This window comes from Nycticebus coucang, chromosome 10, assembly GCF_027406575.1.
Source record: "Nycticebus coucang isolate mNycCou1 chromosome 10, mNycCou1.pri, whole genome shotgun sequence".
In the NCBI taxonomy this organism is placed as follows: Eukaryota; Metazoa; Chordata; class Mammalia; order Primates; family Lorisidae; genus Nycticebus; species Nycticebus coucang.
The window spans coordinates 85413281-85435638 of NC_069789.1; the positions used below are offsets into that span (position 1 = coordinate 85413281).

At 42.0% G+C, this 22358-nt stretch overlaps 1 protein-coding gene across 1 annotated transcript in view; it reads right to left on the reverse strand.

The window, feature by feature from the left end:
- Nucleotides 1–22358, reverse strand: part of PAPPA2 (pappalysin 2) — a 300676-nt gene that overhangs the window by 39024 nt on the left and 239294 nt on the right. The window contains exons 17-20 of the mRNA XM_053607820.1: nt 18316–18484; nt 16805–16940; nt 14807–14916; nt 2690–2761 (exon numbers count right to left, since the gene is read on the reverse strand). Of these exons, the coding sequence (XP_053463795.1) occupies nt 2690–2761; nt 14807–14916; nt 16805–16940; nt 18316–18484 (487 nt within the window). The remainder of the gene's footprint in view (nt 1–2689; nt 2762–14806; nt 14917–16804; nt 16941–18315; nt 18485–22358) is intronic.

The following is a 22358-nucleotide window of genomic DNA, read 5'->3' on the forward strand; positions in this document are numbered from 1 at the left end:
CAGAATACATTCAGTATTGGGAAGTGGAAACAGAAAACCCTCTTGGGTCCTGGGTAACAGGGCTTAACTTAAGCTCACACTTCTGTGCTGTGCTTTTAAGAATTCCCTTTCCCCTACCTTGGTTTTGTCTTCATCTGGCTCTGTTTTCCTTCTGACTGTCTTTGACACTCTTCACTTCTCGATAATACATTTAGCTGACTTATTCCAGTAAAGAATGAAGCGTCTGCCAAGCTGCCCCTGGAACAGGCCAGGTCCAGCCTCTCTTCTCCTTCCTTTCTCCTCACCGCCCTCCCTCGCTGCTTTCTCACTGCTCACTTCTTCTGTCCTGTTTCTCCTCCCCTGTTCAACCCCCCGCCCTTTTCCCTCATGAGTATTGATTCTCCTTTATCTTTGTATCTTCCTGCCACCCCTCTATGTGGTTTTCCTTCTTCCCAGTCTTTGCCGAGAGGCCAAAAGCCAATATGTATTTTTTCAGATCTTGTCTTACCCAGAGAGTCTCAGGAAATAGTGTAGAGAAATCAGAATGTAAATAAAATTATTCCTGGACCAAGAAAGCTGCAGACTAAGGCTGCACGGGCTAGGGACCTCTTGTCTGCTTCCACAGGGGTCAGGGTGGTGTTTCTCAGCAGTAGAGGTCACCAGAGTCAGTGGAAAGCCTGTGACAACGCCTGGTGAGGCAGGTGGTTGGGACTGGTCCCCAAGGACCACACTTTGAGAAGCACTGACTTGGGGACAATAGCTGTCAGGCATCAGGGCTCAGCTGTGTCTGGTAGCAGTCAGGCAGGGGAGACCTCAGAGGAAATGGAGACTTGTCCCTTGTCACATCAACAAAGGGACTGACAGCAGCCTAGGAAGCCCTGGATAAAAGTTCCAGCAGATGTACTGGGGTGCAGGGATGGGGGGAGGACAAATGGGGAAAGCTCTGTATTGTAACCTTCTGGGAAACACCGAAGCCAGCTCCAAGCCCTGTCAGCCACCCTCCCACTTGAGATCATGCATAGGAGCAGCAGAAGGGAATTCTCAAGGTCCCTTTGATCTCCTCCCAGCTCCCCAGTCCTCCGTCTGTTTATCTCCCTCCCTCCCTGGCCTCCTCCTCTCCCTGCTCTGTACCCCCTGCCCAGAGGATGATTCACACCACTCCTCCGCCCCTCCACCCCGCTGCCATCTGTTTTTCTAATGATGGCAGAAGATGAGCTGTTCTGTTGGCCCACACCATAACAAAGCACACTCCATGCTGCATTCTTCCCGAGGTACTCTCAGAACGCTCTTTTATTGGTGTCATTTCCCCACCCAGTTTTCCCTTTTCTCTCAAACTTCACCCTTTTCCCCTCTCTGGCCTCATGTGGATCCCAATTTCCCAGAATTAGATCAGGAGACACAGAGGTACAGAATGAAGGGGTGGATGTGCAGGCGGGCCGGGTGTGCTGGGGGAGGAGGTGGGGAACCTGGGGCTCCCTGTTGTACACAGAGGAGCCAGAATTACCCAAGCACTGCTGCTAAGTGGCTTATTTACTTCCAGGGTGAGATTTGGATGACAAAACCTGTTATGACTGAATGACGGGAATATCTATATTTGTCACTGGCTATTCCCAGGGTTGGAGGGCTTAAACAGAGGGAGTGTGTGGTTATGTTCTGTATGCAGAAGCTTCTCTCTCCCTGTGTCAGAATTCCTGGGCCATCCTTCCCCAGTAAGACTCTCTCATTCTTGACTCATCTTTGTTAACTCCAATTATTATAACTAAGTAATTCCCAGCACTCTAAGTCTCCCTGCAAGTAGGGGGATCTACTATATAAAAGAAGTAGACAGGAGGTCTTTAGGTAGTTGAGACCTACCCTGTTTCCCCGAAAATAAGACATCCTCCGAAGATAAGACCTACTTACAGGAAAGATAAGACGTCCCCTGAAAATGAGACCTAGCGCATCTTTGAGAGCACACCTTAAAATAAGACACTGTCTTATTTTCGGGGAAACAAGGTAGTTTGGCCAATCAATAGTAGAGTGCAGGTCTACCTAGAAGGCTGCGGACGCAGATCCCTGCATGACCAGGGAGCTATTTTAAATGAGGTAAGTGGCCACAGGGAGTGGTAAGACTGTGCTAACTAGAGAGAATTGCCCTTCATAGATTGTAGCTACTATTCAGACCCAGCTAATCCTTGTTATGGTTGCCAGACATTCTCGTTTTCCAAGAGAGAAATCTTTGTGCAGAAGGCTTTTTATATTTAATTTTATTTGAGGAATAGGTCTATGTGTATCATGTTATAAATGCACATATGGATTGTATGTGAGGGAAAAAAACCTCAACTTTAAACACTGGCAAATGAAATAAAAATTGTTTTTATCCACTGTGTGCTGGCAAATCTGTTTGTGGGCTATTGATCTGCAAAACCCTGTAACTAAGCTCAAACAAGGCCCCATCATGGAATCCCGAAACCAGAAATAATTCTGACTTTCCTTTTGACTTATTTTTTATTAAGTCATTTGAAGTGGAACGCGAAAGATTTTGTGAGAAACGAAATAAAGCAAACATGAGATATCCTAATTTCTGTCTTGTGGGTTTGTAGAGTCAACGTCATTTAAGAGATTTCACAAGGTCAGAGAAGGTAGGGAGGGGCAGGATCATGAATCAGAAGGACTCAGGTTCTGTGAATTGAGTTCTCTGGGCTGGGCTGGAAAAGGGAGGCCTACTCACCTCACACGACTGGATGCAGTGGATCAGGACAGGGTCTGGGTGCCATTGACGCCGGCCTGTGCACACGATGTTCTAAAGGGGGAGCCAGAAAAACAGAAAACAAAAGCAAAAATATTTGGTCTTAGAGAGAAGGGGTGAATCCTGAGTTTAGCCCATCAGTTCAACTCCATTGCTGGAGTAGCAAGACCCTAACTGTGCCCCATAAAGAAGTCTGAGGCCTTCTATCCTTGCCTATGAAAACCACCCGCTCTGCTAGATGGACAGAGGTGGACATTCCCAGTAGAGGAGATTTTTCGTCCCTCTCATCTTTCTCTTCCTTCCTCAAAGTATCAAAATTTTCAAAGTAGTGCAGATATGGTTTAAAAAAATAAAGCATTCTCAACATGGTAATAAGCCTTATCTGGTTTTAGGCACAATATCCATTTCATTTATTTTTAAATTTTAAATAATGTTATAAGAAATTATGAGATGGTTGTGTTGTGTAAGAAACACTGTGGGCTTGTAAATTAGCTTTATAAGATGAGTTTTCAACTATAAATGGATCTCAAAAATCCTAGATTACAAACTGTGAGTGCCAAGCCAGCACCAAAGGTGACATTGTACCCTTGGCAAATCTGGCTAGCACCATGCAGCCCTTCCTTGCTGGAAATAAAATAGTATGCACACACTGGACAAGGGGCACTCAGATGAGATCACAGGAGCCCCAAATGGCACGGACACCAAGTTGGGAGGAGTGCGAACAGGTTCATGTTAAAACACCTGTGACAGTCTCTTTCCCAATGGCCATTTCCAGATGCACATTTAAACAAATAGTCACCTACTCTTTGTTAGATAATAATAATTTATTTTCACTGAGATTTTTCTTTTTCTTTTTATACTTCAAAGTTCTCAAAGGATACACTTTTCTCAGGAAGAGAGAAAGTCCCTAGCAGTTTTCAAAGAGAAAAGAAGATGCTCTTCATAGCTGGCTCTCAACACACGTGTCTGCAGCCTTGCATACTCACATTTTAATCAGTACAATGGAATTCAGTGCAATCAAAAAGAAAAATAATGCACGATGACATATGAGCTTTACACAAGATAGCACCTCCAGTAATTGGAAATTATACATTCTAGAATGTAAACACTGTGCAATACTCAGATTGGGAGACATTTGCATATTATCAATATGCAGGTATATGAACACACATCTCATAGCCTGTTAGGAAAATGAGAATCTGCAATATTTTCCTAGAATTATGCTACCAAAAACTAATACTCCTTCTTCACAGCTTTCCTAGAGCTGAAATAAATAGTATAAATTCTCACAAAGTTTGATATCTAAAACTCCATATTGTAATAGATTATTAGAAGGTGACTTGGCTTATTATTGCACTAGGAAAAAAAGGATCACCAAAATAAATATACAGGGTGGCCATAAAGTTCGTGTGCAATTTAAAATAGTGTGAAATTTAAAAAAAACACACAGACTTTACAGCCACCCTGTATAAGGTAAACATAACGAGGGTATTTGGCCTACTGAAAAACTGAGTTATCTCTCCTGCACTTAGAGTCACTTAAGCAGAACATTTGCATATAAACAATAACTCTGCTAACTAGAAATGATTCTTGTTTATGTTTTAAAGCAAGTTCCATTGGAATTCTGCTCAGCAATGGCCACGATACCATGCATTCAACAGAATGCAACATCCTAGACACCCTATAACAAACAGCACCCCAATGTCCACTGTTGAGTCGAATACAACTTTTTTCCTTTCTTAAAATGTGTATACATTTTTTTGACACCCTCTTGACATACATACCTCACTAGCTATGGGCCAGATGTGCCAGTGTGCAACAGGATGTAAAAATCCATAAACCTAGCTGCTGGCTTCAAAGAGCTCAAAATCTTTGAAAGGAGGTAGTTGGAAGAAGGTTGATTCTTCCATACAAGGGACACTTAGCCTTGGCAAACCCACAGGACAGTTCCAACCAGACCCATCTGGACATTCTGGGATGCCTGTATCAGCTTCTCTTAAGCTTTCCCAGCCTCCTTCCTCACTTATTCCTTTTAGCCATGCAGGAATGCTGTTCTTATAAGACCCTAGGAATCCTACAAATGTATTGCAAAAGAGAAAACAAATCTGTCTTTATTTTCGATGTTTTTTCCCAATTCTAATTTCTCCTATTATTCCCAGTTTATTATATTTTATATTTTACATCTCTGTAGTTTTGTGTAATTTTATTTTTTATGAAGAATACGTATAAAACACAACAGGCAGGACAGGGCGCAGTCTCCCTCTGACCTTTGTTCCTCAGCTACCCAGCTTCTTCCATCCTGCTTCTAGATCTTTTGTAAATGTCATACAGAGATGTTCTATGCACATATATAGTATGTGTACGTACATACACATATATAAGTTTTTTACTTTCTTACAAAAATTATAGAATACTACAATTTTATTTTGCTCTTTATTGTGGTTTATTGTTATGTATTTGATTGTCTTACTTTATTTTAAACAGGTGGGAAAGAAAGGAAAGAAAAATATAGAGTGAGGGAGGAAGGGGTGACCGGAAGGAGGCAGGAAGCAAATGCAGGGCCGAAAGACAGAAGAAAAGGAAGAAAAGAAATGTACCTCGGGGTCTGTTGACTTTAGGGATCTGAAATGTTTCATTCTGTTGAATACATAGAACCCCATTACATGAATATGCTCGAATTTATTTACTTAACCAGACCATGTTGATAAATATTTGATTATTCTAAGTCTTTTGTTTTAACAAATGAAGCTTATGTATAAATCATGTGCGGTATATCCAGAGAGTAATTCATGGCAGTGGAATTGACAGTATCTATCTTATGGATATTTTTTAATGATTTATCATCTAGTCTCAAGACTTACTCAGATAGACAACCCCTCGTAAATCTCTATAAAAATTGCAAAAGTTGGTGGTACCTATGTCAGATCCTTTTCCAGACTGTAAAATCCTTGAAAAGAGGGACTGTCTACTGCTCCTTTTTCTTATCTCAGTGACGTGGGAGAGAGAAGTTTTATACAGATTTGCCAACCACTAACTGTGATGTTGTATCTCTAGGCTTCTCCCATAAAAATCACCTGGCCCATAAAGATGCCCCTTATCTATAAATATATTCACACACCATTGATCGAATAAGTACCTACTGATCATAATTGGAGGAAAATTTCAAATGTCTTTCAGGACTCAATTTTAGGGGAATATTTGAGGTACAAAGGGGTGGTGAAACCAGAAAAAAGCAGTGAGAGGAACATGATTTTCTCATTTTTCTGGAACACTTTTGACAAACTGTAATCATAATAGAAAGAGCAACTTTATACCCTCTGCCCACTTCACCATGTCTTAGCATTTTGCTGTATCTTCCTCCAGAGCATGTCACTACACAGTCAATTAATGTCCTCTCTATACGTCCCTCAGATATCATTATCCTTCCTTCCTCTCTACTGGTAGCTGCTCTTCAGAATTTGTTATTGTTGCTATGCATTACTACATTATCACAACTATTGCCATTATGCTATTAGTAGGCAACTTTTCAGATGAGTTGATTGTGAACACCTAAGTACCAAGGATTGTTTTGAACATGCCAAAAGGAGAAGATTTGTGAGAAGACCAGTTGAAAATTTCTTACTGGTCAAGCCATTTGAAATTTTCAAAAAGAAAGAAAAAGAAAAAAGCAACAACAAGAGGAAAAGAAAGAAAGGAAAAAAATAGAGCAGGGAGGGTACAGGGGAATGGAAGGAGGCAGGAAGCAAAGAAAGGAGAAAAAGAAGGAAGAAGGGAAGGCGAGGGGAGGGCAGGGAGAAGAGAGAAGGGAGAGGGGCCTCTTGGCCTACTTGCTCTGGCACCGGAAGTCCATTCCCTGTCTATGGCGAACATAACTTGCTCTGTAAACCTGTATCTTGCTTTTACTTTGTAAATCTACCTTTCTCCTCCTCAATAAACTTTGTTCTATGCTTTAAAAAAAAAGAAAGAAAGAAAATAAAGGGAAGGGAAGAGGAGGGGAGGGAGGAGGAAGAAAGGCAGACCAGTTAAGGGTTATTAGGACGGTTACAAGGCTGTGTGAAGGCTGTTGCCTGGTTAAATGTCTTGTTAAAGGTCACAAACTCATGGTTAACCAACATTAAGGTCTAACACAAAATTGCCCAATTATTTTTTAACAGGAATAGTTACTGGACAGAACAAGCTGTTAATCACATCAGGCTACAAAGTCCTACCAATGCCCAGGTTTGTGACAATTCCCTTATTGCTACATTTACACAGCCCTAAATGAAATACAATGTTGTTTTGTGTGTTTACTGAGACCATGTGTAGTACCCTACCCTGCAATTTGCCTTCTCAGATCCACTTCCCCTTTCCTGCACAGCTCTCTTATCTACTCTTCTCCAGTGACGAGACACTTGATGCCTAAGGAGAATGGTTTTGTGCATAGAAATGATGAAAAAGAAGGTCTGTTCATGACTTATGTCTGAAGCGACACTGGGTGGCAGCAGGTGGCACTGGAGCTATTACACATAATTGCATCCATCAGGAGGACACTCTGGGGTGTGCAGCTGGGCACTAAAAGCCAGAAAGAGAGTGAGGTTATTAAGGAGGTAATCATGGCTCTGGTCAGGTGCTGTCTTCCATTTTCCTTCCTGCTTCTCTGGTCTCCTTGAAGGATTCTGTTTTTATTTAAAGAAATTCTAATCGTTGGGGGAAGAATTTGGTTAAACAAAGTCAGAAACGATAAGATTTGACAAGTCCAGGGGCTCATGCCTGTAATCCCAGCATTCTGGAAGGCCAAGGTAGAAGGATCTCTTGAGCTCAGGAGTTTAAGACCAGTCTAAGCAAGAGCGAGATCCTGACTCTACTAAAAATAGAAAATATTAGCCAGGCCGTCTGGCAGGTGCCTGTATTCCCAGCTACACGGAAAGCTGAGGTAGGAGGATCACTTCAACCCAGGAGTTTGAGGTTGACACCATGACAGACATTGACCTGGAGCAACAGAGTGAGACTCTGTCTCAGAAAAAAAAAAAAAAAAAAAAAAAGAAGAAGAAGAAAGAAAAGATTTGCTATGATTCAGCTATGTTAAGGGGCTAGGGAGTTTAAGAGTCAGAGTTAGAGACTCTATGCCAACCCACCCACTGTAGTCACAGAAAAACTCATTAACTTGGACCTCACCAATCCATAATTATGATAGCACTAAAGAAAGAAAAGCATTGTTCAGTCTGAGAAAAAGGGATTTATGAAGCAAAACAATAGAAGAAATGAGATGGTGTGATGGCTGCTTTTGTCCTTCAGAATGAAAGCCTTTCAAATGCAACTTACAAAAACCCCTTTACATGCAAATAATTGCTGCATTTTATATATATATAAATTCTCCATGAAATCAGTTTCTTGAAGGACCAGTGTTCTGTAAGCTAAAATGTAAGTTTATCGCTTTTAAAGTTACAAGATATAATAAAACACTCTCTTGACACCATGGTTAAGGTTAATAAAAAAAAAATCCAACCTTACATAGACTTGTTGACAATTCAAAATATTTTCTTTGTAGCCAGCCACAGAACTCTGGGAGGCTGACGCAGGTGGATAGCTTGAGCTGAGGAGTTTGAGATCAGCCTGAGAAAGAGTGAGTACCTTTCTCTACCAAAAATAGAAAAACTAGCTGGACGTCATGGTGGGCAGGAGGATCTCTCAAGTCCAAGTTTGAGATTGCTATGAGCTAAAATGACGTCACAGCACTGTATCCAGGGTGACAGAGTAAGATTCTGACTCAAAAAAAAAAAAAAAAAAACCCTAAAAATGTTTTCTTTGAGAAACAGCCCCACAGTTGCCTTTCTTGTCTAGGGTCTCTGCGGTTTCACATGGGGACCACGTGCTGGGCAGCAGATGAAAGGAAGGCCACACACAGAGGCGACACCACAGAGACAGAGAAGAGACCCTTCCTACCCTCAGGAACTTCACAGTTTAGTGTGGAATTGGATTCACATGACAGGAAAGAGGAAAAAGAAAGAAAAAAATCAAGGGAAGAAAAAATAGAGATGAGAAAATGACACAAGGGCTTCTAGCAAAAGGAAGCCAGGAGGAGAGCACCTGCTCCCACGCTCGTAGCCCAGGCTCAGGTGGCCTGGGCTACGAGGGGCCCAGGTGCTGCCAAATGCCAGGGCGGTGGGCAGACGGCCCCTGCTTCTGGGTACCACGGACATGAGCAATGGGCATCAGCACTGAGCAGGAGCGTGGCTGCCCTGTCCTCACTGCCAGGTCTGGCTGCTCAGTCACCTGGCCTGGTGGGTATTTAACGCACTGCCAGGGAACCCTTCAACCTGGCATCCTTTCTTTCTGTTAGGACTTTTCCTACCCCAGAAAGGTCTAGATCCCCGTATGTAATAAGGAGAAAGAGTAAAACGCCTTCAGAACAAGGGCCCAGGAAGTCCATCGCGGAGTTTCAGACCCTTACCTGTCATGTTCCACAGCCAGCATGCCTTTGAGACATTCCAAAAGAATAGATATCTTCAGCTTTCTCAGTCTCACAGAAAAAATGCTTTCAGAAATTGTTTCCTTGGTTAGAGGTGTCCCAATAGGAAACATTGCATAGCCATTAATTCTCTTCCTAGCCCAGTTTGTAAAAGGGACAGAAAAACACAAATGATCTAGACATTTCTGTTTACACACACACACACACACACTCCTACGGACACACATACAAGCAAGCAAACTATAGAATAATATTTTTCTTCCTCATGGAGATAGCTAGTGATATAATCTTTTCAGAGATGGAGGATATTTCCAGGGGCAAGATGTGTACTAAGTGAATTGAAATCTCACTTCTACTTAATTAAGAACTGGGTGCTAGAAACGGGCAAGATGTTTCACTTGTGTTATTTTTAATCCTAATAACAACTGTATGGGAAAGATAACATTATCCTCACTCTTGCAGAGGAGTAGACAGAGGTTCCAAGGAGTAGGTGACATTGCATGTGAACTCAAGAGTACCTCATTCTTCTTTTTATGTTTGTTGCTACATTGAGTTGTTTTTCATCAAAACCTCAGACTGCCTAACTCCTCTTAAATTCTTTCTTTAATAAAAAGTATATTATTCTAGAAGTCAGGCATCATTTGTAAGAATAAAAAAAGCAGAACCTCCAGAGAAAGGCAAATAAACTCTGTAGGCATATAAAAAGGATACTTGATTGTTCTTTAAAAACAAACACAGAAAATGTCTTTCACAACAAGGAAAAGCTGTATTGTAGGAAATAACTCCCTTGAATTATTTTTTTAGACATCATAAGGAGGGAAGGGGAGGGGAGTTTGGAGATGAAGGGTTTCTCATGTTGAGAGGAGTCTTATTTTCTATTTAGTAGGAAAATTAACCCAAACACATGCCAGGACAAAAAAGGCAAGATTACAGCAAACAGGTTGATGCAGGGGTATCACAGTGAACTTGAAGTCAGAAAAGCTGGTGGCATTTCTGTCTCTGTTTCTTATCAGCTATGCAATATCAGACAGGTCATCCAACATCTGCTGCATCTGCAAAATAGAGATAAAAATCTTCCCTTCCTAGCTTACTGGTTTGTAATGCAATTCAAATAAAAGTTTTATATATGTGTGTGTGATTTTGAAGATAATATAGTGTTATCCAAATGAAAGGTAGCATTTTTTGTTACAAAGAATGCAATGTTGGAAGCAGACTAAGAATAATAATGCAATTTAATTCATTGCTCTACAGTCTTGCCAGATACAAAGGTATTTGAAATACAATAGACAGCAGGGACTTTTATGAAATAGGCAAGCGTGATTTACTAAACAAAGGAGCCATGCTCCGAGTAGGCCTGCTTACACTTAACATATTTATCTGGCCAATATTTTATTTTGTAATAGTAGTGTTTCTCCAAAGCATTACAGTGCAATTACTTGAGGTGCTTCTTAAAGATGCATATTCCAAGGCATGTCCACCCACCTGTCTGAAGGGTGAAACTCGTGCTGGTTAAGTGATTCTTTTCTTTCTTTCTTTTTTTTTGAAGTTTTTGGCCAGGGCCGGGTTTGAACCCACCACCTCTGGTATATGGGGCCGGTGCCCTACTCCTTTGAGCCACAGGCGCCACCCAGGTTAAGTGATTCTTAAAGGCACCAAAATTTGGCTCAGTGCCTGTAGAACAATGGTTACGATGCCAGCCACATACACCAAAGGTGGCAGGTTCGAACCCGACCCGGGTTGAACAACAATGACAATTCAACAACAAAAAAAATAGCCAGGCGTTGTGGTGGGCGCCTGTAGTCCCACTGTAGTCCCAGCTACTTGGGAGGCTGAGGCAAGAGAATCACTTAAGCCCAAGAGTTTGAGGTTGCTGTGAGCTGTGACACCACAGCACTCTACCCAGGGTAATTGAGTGAGACTCTGTTACCTTCCCCCCTCAAAAAAAGACATCAAAATTTAAGATTGAGTACAATAGGTAACAACCCCCAAGATAAGTCAATTTAAGTTATGAGGATTTTACTCAATGTAGAGTTGCATTTATTGCTTTGGTTTATGAGACATTTCTTATTTCTGAGGACAAGGTTAGATTTCCCACCCATCATGAGCCTCTGAGTGCCACAGATGATAGACACGGTGAGATCATCTGTGGTTGGTCCGAAATCTCATTTTAGAAGACCTGAGGCATACAAAGGCAATCATCTCATCATCATTTCCTTTGCTTCCAGGACTCCCTTTCTTGTTCTTCATTAACAATAAAGTTTCCATTTCCTGAATACAGGGTACCCCTTGCAAGTTTTGTCTGTAAGCGACACTCTTAGAACTGACAGCACACAGGCGACAGTTGGTTTTTCCACTCTATGATAATGAGTGCTAACTATTACGTTAATCATCCGACTTTCTTTTGGCATCAAGCATATAAATTAGGGGTCCATCAACACATAAAAATGTTCTTAATTACATTTGCAACTTTTGAAAGTCTGACTGCTGTTTTTTTTCTTTTTTTCCAGGGACAAATTACTATTATAAGATAAGAATGAGGCTCATTTTTCAAGTTACCTCAATTCTTCCCATATGTTTTGGAAGCGGCTAATTGAACTACTTCATTTTGTTTTCACAAAGAAATTTAGCACAAATCTCAAGAGTTCCACTAAAGCAATCATGCCCCCAACAATACAGCAACCTGTAACCAGCCACATGGTTTAAGTTTACCCACAAATCATAAAGAGCAAGGCAGTATCATTACAAAGAGGAAGACGCAGACAGAAGTAACGGGAAGTGCCCTGCCTTAAATAAGAGTGGCAACTAATCAGGGAACATACTACGCACCAAGCAAGTTAAATTCTACACATGCTCATCCCTGGACACCAATATTAACTTGATAAGACAGGTATTATCCCCAGTCACACGTGAGGATGTGGAGGCACAACGCAGCAAATTGCCTGAGGTTATGCAGTTGGCGAATAATGGAGCTTGTGAGTAAAAACTCAACTTTAAAAATACATACACTTTTGGCTCGGCGCCTGTGGCTCAAGTGGCTAAGGCGCCAGCCACATACACCTGAGCTAGCGGGTTCAAATCCAGCCCGGGTCCGCCAAACAACAATGACGGCTGCAACCAAAAAATAGCCGGGCATTGTGGCGGGCACCTGTAGTCCCAGCAACTTGGGAGGTGGAGGCAGGAGAATCGCTTAAGCCCAGGAGTTAGAGGTTACTGTGAGCTGTGATGCCACGGTACCCTACCCAGGGTGAAAGCTTGAAGCTCTGTCTCAAAAAAAGAAAAAAAAATATATATATGTACACACATACACACTTTTAATTCTAAGGTCTACAGTGTGCCTTTGATGTCATCATTCTCAAAAATAATGCTTGGACAGCCTCTGCCCAAACCCAGAATTTACTGACTAGACCATGAAGAATGCGATGATCCCCACAATCACGGTTGATATCCTAGCTTAACAAGAAGTAAATATTCTACATTTTCTTTCTGAGGTGGGGAATTTGAACTTGATGAGGATATGCCAGGAAGAAGCTGCTGAGCGGCACCCAGTTGGAGGAGAACATGTACATTTACTTCTGAAGTAGAAAATGGTGCTAGAACAATTCCTTTGCTCCGCTGTTCAATGTTATAAAACACCTGCAGACTGGGAGGCACTAGGAATGTAAACAAACTAAATGTTACGGAACAGAGGTTAAAAGACAATAATGATACCCTCAAAGGATAGCTGAAAAAAGGGATAGCTCTAATGAAATAGAAAAAAGTCATTTCCCAGATTGGAAATGGTCAAGTCTCTGCGATTGGTATCCCTGCTGTCTCCATGAAGACAAACGAACTGTCTTTTTCTGAATGTTCCAGTAGAAAGACAGAGGTGGATGAAACCCACTTACTGGCAGGCCCCACAAACTCAGGGGACGCAGATCCAGAAGGGACTATCAATTTCCATGTCCGCATCCCAGCACTCAGCAAGCTCCCCAGCACACAGGCAGCCTGGACAAACGCTTGTTGACTAAGTGCAGGCTGAATGAATAGGGTTTTTTGCTCCTTTCCACCCCTCACCCTGAATTGTACTTAGAGTGCTTCTCCTTCCTGATCCTCCTGGTTTGACACAAGTGCCTGCAGATAATAAAGCTCAATTAGCCTGTGAGGGAAAAGGAGAGACCTGAGAATGAGTTTTGGTTGAAATGTGGCACCTCCCTGGAGTCCATCATTTGGTCATTTTATGGAAACAGCCTTGCACGCATTTTATTAAATAATCTACTAAAGCACTCAGGCTCCCAGGCTTTTTGACGTCCCCTCCCTGCACCATTCTGAGAAGAAATAACTAACCTACAACCAGATCTTCTCTGTTCAGCTCCTGCACAGCCTCTTCTTTCTCCTTTTCATTTATCCAGTTCACAAATGTGTACTGTGCATTTACCATATACTAGGGACTGTTTTAGGATCTGGGAACATGTAACAATGAACAGACAGACAATAATCCCTCAGTGAGTTTTTAATATTAGCGGCAGAAAGAGATGATGCATAAGATAAGTAAGAAAACAATCTTCTTGGAATTAAGTTTTACGGGTAAAAAAAATAAAGATGGGAAGGGAGACAGAAAGTGTTAGGGTGTTAAAAGTTAGACAGACTAGCTGACAAAGGCCTTCCTGACAGAGAGTATAAACCAGAAAGAAGGGAAGAAGCAAAGCAGGCAGACATCTGAGAGAAGGACCTTGAGGGTGAGGGTTCTGAGGGGGCTGGGAGTGTGCCTGGCATGTTTAGGAAACAGCCAAATAGCCGAGCAGCCACCGAGGCAGGCCCCGGGGGAGCCAGGGCAGGCCATGGAAGATGGAGTCAGTGTGGTACAGGAGGTCCCTGGAGGGAAGGAGCCACAGAACTGAGGATTCAGGTCTGGAAGAACCAAATGAGCAGAAAAGGAGATCAGTGACAGGAGCACTGGCTAAAAGGACTAGGACCTAAGAGCTAGGGTGATTAAAGAGTAAAGGGAGGGATAGCTTAAGGGTTGGAAGGTGACAGCCGCACTGAGTGTGGTGAATGTTTTCTTCTGTTGACATTAGATTCAAATGTGGGTGATTTTAGCAAGGAGGAAGGGAAAATTATTTGGAAATGACGATAAGCAGGGAGGAGCTGGGGATTCTGCTGATGACTGAGTTTGAATAGCAAAGGGCCCAGGGAAAGAATTTCGGGCCTGGGAGGAGGGAGCAGAGGAGATGAAGACAGGAAAGGCAATCGGCTCTCTACTCCGTTCCTGCAGTCACTGCCCATCTGCAGCTTTATTTTCACTTTTCCTAATCCTTTCCTTCCCACCCTTCTGTCATCTTCAGACACGTAGTTTTTTGGCTTACGCTAACTTTTCCTGTCCTATTTCTCATTAGCAGTAATTTCCCCTCTCCTGCCCCTCCCTGTTCTTTACACCTCCAAGCCTTCCTTCTGTTTTCTGTTTCAAACTTTCCCTTAGATGGGGCTATCTCTTCTTCCAGCTTTCCTCTTTCTTCTTCTTGACATTTGATCCTTCTTTCTAGGAATGATTCATGTGGTTGTTTGCTTTCGAGATGTTTTGAAAGCCTCCGAAATTATGCCAGGGAATACCCTGTTGGTTAAGACTTGCTCTGCAGCCTTGCATCTTCAGCACACAAAAATGTCCCTTTCCTCACCTGGACTCTGACAGGCTCCATCCAGTGCTCCAGAGTGTCTGCAGTGACGTTCTCAGGCAGCATCACTGGATCACTGGGGGGGATTACACACGATGGGGAACACATGGCACCTGAAGGGACAGAAATTTACAGGAGACGCTTAAACTTTCCTGACCTCCACCATTTTCATCCTGGAATCAATAGCTTTGATTTTTCAAGAGCAATTTCTCTCTGCATTAGGGATCAGCACATTACGATGGTGACAGGCAGGGATGACATTCATCTCCTGTGTACCCACAGGGATACTTTTACATGGATTGGTAAGGAGCTAGTGCCCCATGTTAACTCCCTTTGCTCCAAGTGACCTGACCTCTGCCTGGCCCAGTATAACTCTGTACCAGGATCCCTGAATCTCTGCATGATAAAGCAATTTAAAGATGAACTCCTGGTCCAGCCAAACTCTACAACCCCACTCCAGGGCTCTATTTAGCTAAAGTCTATCCTAATTGGCTAATGCCTTTTTAGTAAATTCAATGCCATTCCTGCTTATATGATCCTCTGGAACCTTATTTTTTTTTTTTTTTTTTTTGTAGAGACAGAGTCTCACTGTACCACCCTCGGGTAGAGTGCCGTGGCGTGACACGGCTCACAGCAACCTCTAACTCTTGGGCTTACGCGATTCTCTTGCCTCAGCCTCCCGAGCAGCTGGGACTACAGGCGCCCGCCACAACGCCCGGCTATTTTTTTGTTGCAGTTTGGCCGGGTCTGGGTTTGAACCCACCACCCTCGGCATACGGGGCTGGCGCCCTACTCACTGAGCCACAGGCGCCGCCCGATCCTCTGGAACCTTATAATGGCAGCAACTACTAGCTAAGAACTTGACTAGCTGGGGGAATAATGGCCTGGAAATTGTGAAATCAAGTCAGAGAAAACCTTGTCTGTTGCCGTTCTAAAGATCATGATACTGACTGCTGAGAAACCTATGTCATTAAAAGAAGCAACAGAAAATCAGAAGTAGAGACTTTGACCATGTGCTGTTTCTCAAAGGAAAAATCTCACTCTGTTCCCTTACATGTGGGGTTCAAGTGTCTCCTAAAGTTCTATTCAAGAGAAACACACTGTCAGAGTATTTTCTCATCTATAGATTTGATGACTGCCAAGTCTCTTTTTCATTCTCACTATGTTTCTATGTTTTTCAGTGACTTTTAAAATAATGAAAAGGACTACATCTCTCTCAAGGACTCTAGATATGTAAGTGCATGATATTTTAATGTAGAAATTAGAGGTTTGGAGGATAAAAATCTGTTTGTGAGACACCACTCAGGTGCCATATCTGAGGTCCCTGATACTCCATGCCGGAGCACAAGTCATCACAGTGCAAACAGCACCTTGAAGATGACAAAGAACCTCACAGAAGCTAGGGAGGTTTTGAATGATCTCAACTTGTACCCACAGGCATTATGTGAGTTACAACGCCTTGTAAAATTACTCCTTGACAGTGCAGTTACAAAATTAGGAGTATTCTCACAAGGTTTTGCACCAACTACAATTCTTTTCTATGATGTGTAAGACCAGCCAGGGCAAAGTCGAGTCAACATTACTATAAATCAGCTTCTGATGTGAAGACCTTTAATTGTAATTACTTGAATCAGAAGTTGTCCACTGGCTCTGGAGCCTAGTCCCCTGCAAAGAGAGGCTAAAAGGCGATGCATACAAGTGTAATCTCAAATCGTCCCTCCCAGGAACAACCACAGACAGACTGGGGAAGCCCAGCACACACAGGTATGTGGCCACACATTGCCCACTTTTCCTCTTGGAACTACAAATTCTGTCACAAATCCATTCACTCTCAACCCTGCAAATTTGCCTTAAATTTCACTTTTACTAAAGCAGCTAAGAGTCAACTGGCATTTCTTCTATCCACTCTTCAGACAGAACAGTGTATCTGATTCGAGGTCTAGCTAGGCCCCACAAAAGAGTAACTTGGGAACAGATTTCAACATTCTTTCTCATCCTTACCAATCCCGTATCCCTGCTCACACTTGTACTCCACCAAATTCAGCTCTGAGGGGGGTGGTGGGCATTCCCCTTGCAGGTTCTCACACAACTTGAACTCTTGGGTCCACAGTCCCTCCTTAGTGCAGAGGATGGGAAGCTGGAATACCAAAAGAAACGAATGTCACCATGACTGTTGTGTTAACTTCGTTAAGAATGGGAAAAAGTCGTTTGATTAAATGGTATTGTTCTCCATCTTCTACAACCTGGACTAAAAGACACCATAGAAATGAACTATGCTGTTACTGGCCCATGGGGGGAAAAAGCCAGGACAATTCTTTGTCTTGTCCATATGAAGAAATCATGAACAATTTTGCCATTGATTGTATTTATTCACAATGTATTCTCTTTTGGATATAAGGATGTGATGAGCTGTCAACCGTAGCCCATATATCCTGAGCTATTTTTTTGAAATTTTTTTCCCCAGATGGTATCATTTTTCATTGATTCCTCCCTACTATCACTCAGAAGTGTAGCAAAGATCAGATTTTTTTCAAGATGAGCTTCAGCAAGTGACTCCAATTCATAATTTTCCTAAAGGTGTGTGTTTGCCCTTCCGCTTGAATGGACACACTATAGTTGTTTTTTATCTCACCCAAATTCTATTCCCTTTCTTCAGATGCGTGCTAGTCTGTGTAACTCTTGGCTTCATGTCCCTGATAATTGCAAAGTATGCTCTATCTAGAACACAGAGACTAGCACAAACCCACAAAACCCAAGAAAGTCATATCTTAGAAATGGAGACAACCCTCCCTTCATCTGTCCAGCTCATGGATTCCTCAGCCAATCAGTGTGAATAGGTGTGTGTGATTTCTCAGAGGTCTCACTTTCTGGCATATTCTGTGTACATCTGTTCTGCAGTGCTTACCTGGGAGTGCTGGACACTGGATAAAGACACATGCCACTGGAGAAATCAAGATAACTGATCTTCACCTAGAAAGTCTGCTTGACTTCCTGTCTCATGCATGTGTGTGGTACTTAAAAAAATTCTAAAGTAAAACTGATTTTAGTCACACAAACACGATAAGACTGTGGTTTTCATTTGAGACCTCTTGTGCCAAAATTACTGAGGAGGATAATAGTCAAAAAGCATTTCCAGCTTTGCTGAGGAATTTGTGTTTCTATTCAGGACTCTGTTCTACCAAAAAATTATATTGCTAGCATTCCTTGCTAACTTATGTCAGTGGCCATGCACGAGGGGAGATCATATTCACAAATCAGGATCCTAGCATTTTTTGGAATGTACCCAGGTATCTTATCCATTGGGTTCTTCTTATCTCAGAGGAAGTTCTGAACTTAGGAGGGAACGTTCCCAAAACTTGGTACCTTCCGAATCAAATAATATAACATTCTTGGTTAGAATGTTCACCTTAGTAAGTCTCCACCTGTGAGGATTCTTTCAGATCATTTCTACTCAACATTTTTGTATTGACCATCATGATGATCCAAAGTGAAGTTCAAGAAATCGACTGTACCTTTTCACTTTCCTTGTTACAGTTGAGCACGCACTGGCTGTCCAGGTTGAAGCCATTGGTACATTCATACATGCCTTCAAATACAGGAGAAGGGGACTCACATACCACAGGAATGCAGCTGCCCTGCTCCCAGAATCCACCTTCCAGGCACTGTATCTTCAAGAACTTGCTGATAAGACAGACAACAAAATAGCTCATGAGACTCCTTCAAGGAGGCCACAAAAGAAGACTTGACCCTCAGCAATATATGATAAGGATTAGCAAATAGGCAGGGGAAGATGTTTTTTGTTAGTCAAATGTCCCACTGATTCAGTTTAAATTATGGAACTAAAAATACAGGGGTCACTACAAAAGTTTCGAGACAAACTGTGCTATGGTCCATGATTTCCCTTCCAAGAAACACAGTCAACATCATCCCTTCTGATTCACCTGTGCAAGTTTAAACTTGTTCAGCTTATAAGTGTTGCAAAGAGGGCTTCATTTGTTTTCATCTGTGCAGATGTGTCTTGATTTTTGTGTATCTCAAAACTTTCATAATTATCTCTAGTAATCTTCATTTATTAGCTTTGATAGTAGTAGATGCTACATAGAAATAGCTGATCTATTACTCTCAGGAATGTTTGATAGATTGTTTACAGTCAGGTTTTCCTGGAGAAAGGTCTTATATCCTAAGTGCACTGGGAAATCCCGTATAGCAGGCAGTATTAAAAAGGTTATCACACATTCAGAGGAGTAATCAGAAGTGATTTTAGAATCATCGGGGGGGTATGGCAATATAACTGATAAAGTTGCTAATATTTATTTGTTCTTAAGAGAGCAGGGAAGGTGCAGCAATATATGAGTGTTCATTTCAAACAGAGACTCTCAACTAACTTTCAGAAGGACGATAGCCTCCCTGAGATTACTATAACTGTTTTGTTTGTTTACAAATTAATTTTCCTTGGAAAGGGTTCATACCTTTCACCAGATTTTCAGAGCAGAGATGACTCAATACCGCTCTGGAAGAACTGTCCCTTTTTCACACACAGACGGGGCCCAGCCAGAAAGCCTGCCTGTGGTGTGCACAGAAGTCAATCAAATTAAGGCTCTTGCTACTGCTAATTTCATTCTATTCCCCTTTTGGCTTGCTGCAATGTAATGGTCCTTTCCATTTTGCTATTTTTCTATATCCACTTTTGATTTCAGAACACTCCTGGTTGCAGATAAGCTTGTGATTCTAAGATGCAAGTAACCCCTTGGCCACTGACTCTCAATCATGTGGCAGCCTTAAATGAACATTTTCTAGTGTCACGATGCCCCCCTTTAAATCTAAATATGCCCACCATCCCATGCATGCTGTTTTCTTTTTTTAACTGTGTTCCTTCCCTGTCCCCATACTGTGATCTTACACTTGTGTAATATTTTCTTATTATCTTATAAATGTGCACACTTCCCACTTGATTGGAAGCTTCCAGCAAGCAGAGGCTATGTGATATCCTATTTTCAATTCCTAGGAATTAAAATAATATCTGGCTTATATTAGGCAGATACATAAATATTTGCTGAATTGAATCACTGAGCTGAAATCAATAGCACAGTAGGCATGTCTCAAGGCACATTCCATACAGTATCAAACTGAATCATCCTAATATTACTAATGAAATAGTATTTTTATAGTATTTTAAATAAAGAAACACACTGAGAGATGCTAAGTGACTTATTCAAGGACTTATATCACTGAATGCATTTGATTTTAAATGATTTTAATAATAAAATATTTTAAGAGTTTAACACAGATTAGTAATATCTTTTTAGAAATAATGAGTAGAGTGTTTTATTATTAAATAGTTATTTAGATTCATACCTTTACTCCAAGGATTATGTTAGGATTTCTTTAACAATATAGTCTATGTGGACATGTACCTACTAGCTATTAGTAATAAATACCATATTTTAGCTATGTTTCAAGTGTTGAGCAGAACCACTTACACACGTTATTTTGTTAAATCCCCAAACAACCCTTAAAGGTACATATGATTATCTATACTTTAGAGAAAATCAAATGAAGGTGAGAGGTAAAGTTCACTCAGCAACCCACAGTAAACCCTGTAGGCAGGACGTGGACCTGCGTCTGCCCACCACCGAGGCTCGTGGTCCGTCTGCCATGTCAGGCTTTACTGTTCCTGGTGTGCGGCTCTGGTCTCGATGCCACATCTGTAAGTGTGGCCAAAAAGAAGTGTCATTGGGTTATAGCTTTCATATGAAAACTATTAGTTTCATAGAAGGGCTGAGTACACTGGACACTTTTTCTTCCATTCTTGAGATACTTTACTAAGAAAAATATGTTCCAGCTTCATCCATGTAAACATGAAAGAGGTAAAGTCTCCATCTTTCTTTAAGGCTGCATAATATTCCATGGTGTACATATACCACTAAATGTAGAATATAAATGTCTTAACACAATAACTAAGAAAAAGCCAGGAAGGCTATGTTAACCAGTGTGATGAAAATGTGTCAAACGGTCTATAAAACCAGTGTATGGTGAAAAATAAAATAAAAAACAAAAAGAAGAAGTGTCACCTAAAATTTTTGTATTGGGTAATGAGTTGCATATAGAAAAATACACAAATCTTAGTATACAGCACAAAGCATTTTTATGTATGAACACAGCTGGGTAGCCATTGCTCAGATCAAGATACAAAACATTTCCAGCCCCTCCACACTTCCCAGTTGGAATCCCCACCCCCACAGCATACAGCATCCTGCAACACACACACTTCCGACTTTCATCAGCATGCCTGAGTTTTGCCCGCTCTTAAACTTTATACGAATGAAATCACACACTATGTACTGCTAGTATATGGCTCCTTTCCTTCCAGAAAGATGACATTTAAAAATGCCTTCCCAAATCTATTTTCAATGAGGAGTTTGCAGCTCTTTTTTTTACTGTAACGAGGCTCCTTTTTGTCCCTCTCCTAGACTGGATATTTTACTCTTTCTTTGCACTGCAGAGTTTATATCCTCCCAGGGACTCTCTCCTTTCTGCCACCTCCCACAGATAAAATCCTTTCCTCTACCTCTGCTGAACTGACATTGCCCAGCTGGAGAGGGCAGGCAATACCACTGCCCCTCGGGAGAGGCAAGGCTGTAAAAACCTTGCATGTCAGCATGGTTATAAAGGAAAATCCTTGCTTGGCCAGGATGATAATATTTGACTTCATGTGGTATTTTTCTCTGAATTGGTTGGAAGACTTCGACCATGGAAATAGTCTTCCCTTTCCTTGCCCAGAGTAAAGAACCATTCAAGAATGCCGATTTTATATTATATATTTCCTTGCCAGTTTAATAACCTCAGGGGTGAGGGTAGGCAGATCAAACTTGGACAAGGAAGAGTGAGTTGGGGTGTTTGGGGTGGAACCCAGACAACGTGACAGGCCCTGTACTACTCAATGCAGGGAGGGAGGCTGCTATGAGGAAGAGAGAGAGAAGCACACAAGTGTCCCTGGACCCCAGGGGAGATGACTTCGGGCAGGAGTGAGGAGAAGATGGGGAGGGGTTCTGAGTCCTGACTCCCTGGGAGATCAGTTTCCCTTCCACGGGGGTTCCTAAGCCCATGGATCCTCCTTCCACACAGTTTCTTCTACCTTGTAGGGGAGATAGCCGTATGCTGCCCTCTCTCCATGGGACTGTCACGGCTTCTGTACCTCTCTAAACCAGATAATGGCCTTTAAGTCCCGCTCTCAGTCTTCTCACAGAACATTTAATTGATTTGGTTCCTCATGGCCCCATAATGGGCAAGGGCTGCCTCATTCTATCTGAAGCACATGCATGCCTGTCAATACCACAAGTCTTGCGAGTAACTTGGCACTTAAACGCCCTAAGGTGCTTCTGATTGTTTTGTTCCAACAGAGACTGTGATTGTGCCAGGAATTCAGAGCATCCTGGATTCTTCCCAGTTCCAGGAAGCTTGGTTTCCCCGTAAATCCCCCTAAAGGGGACTGAAGACTAAATCCTGCCATCCATCCTGTTCAAATTTCAGTTCCTTCATGTCAGGGAATGAGGGT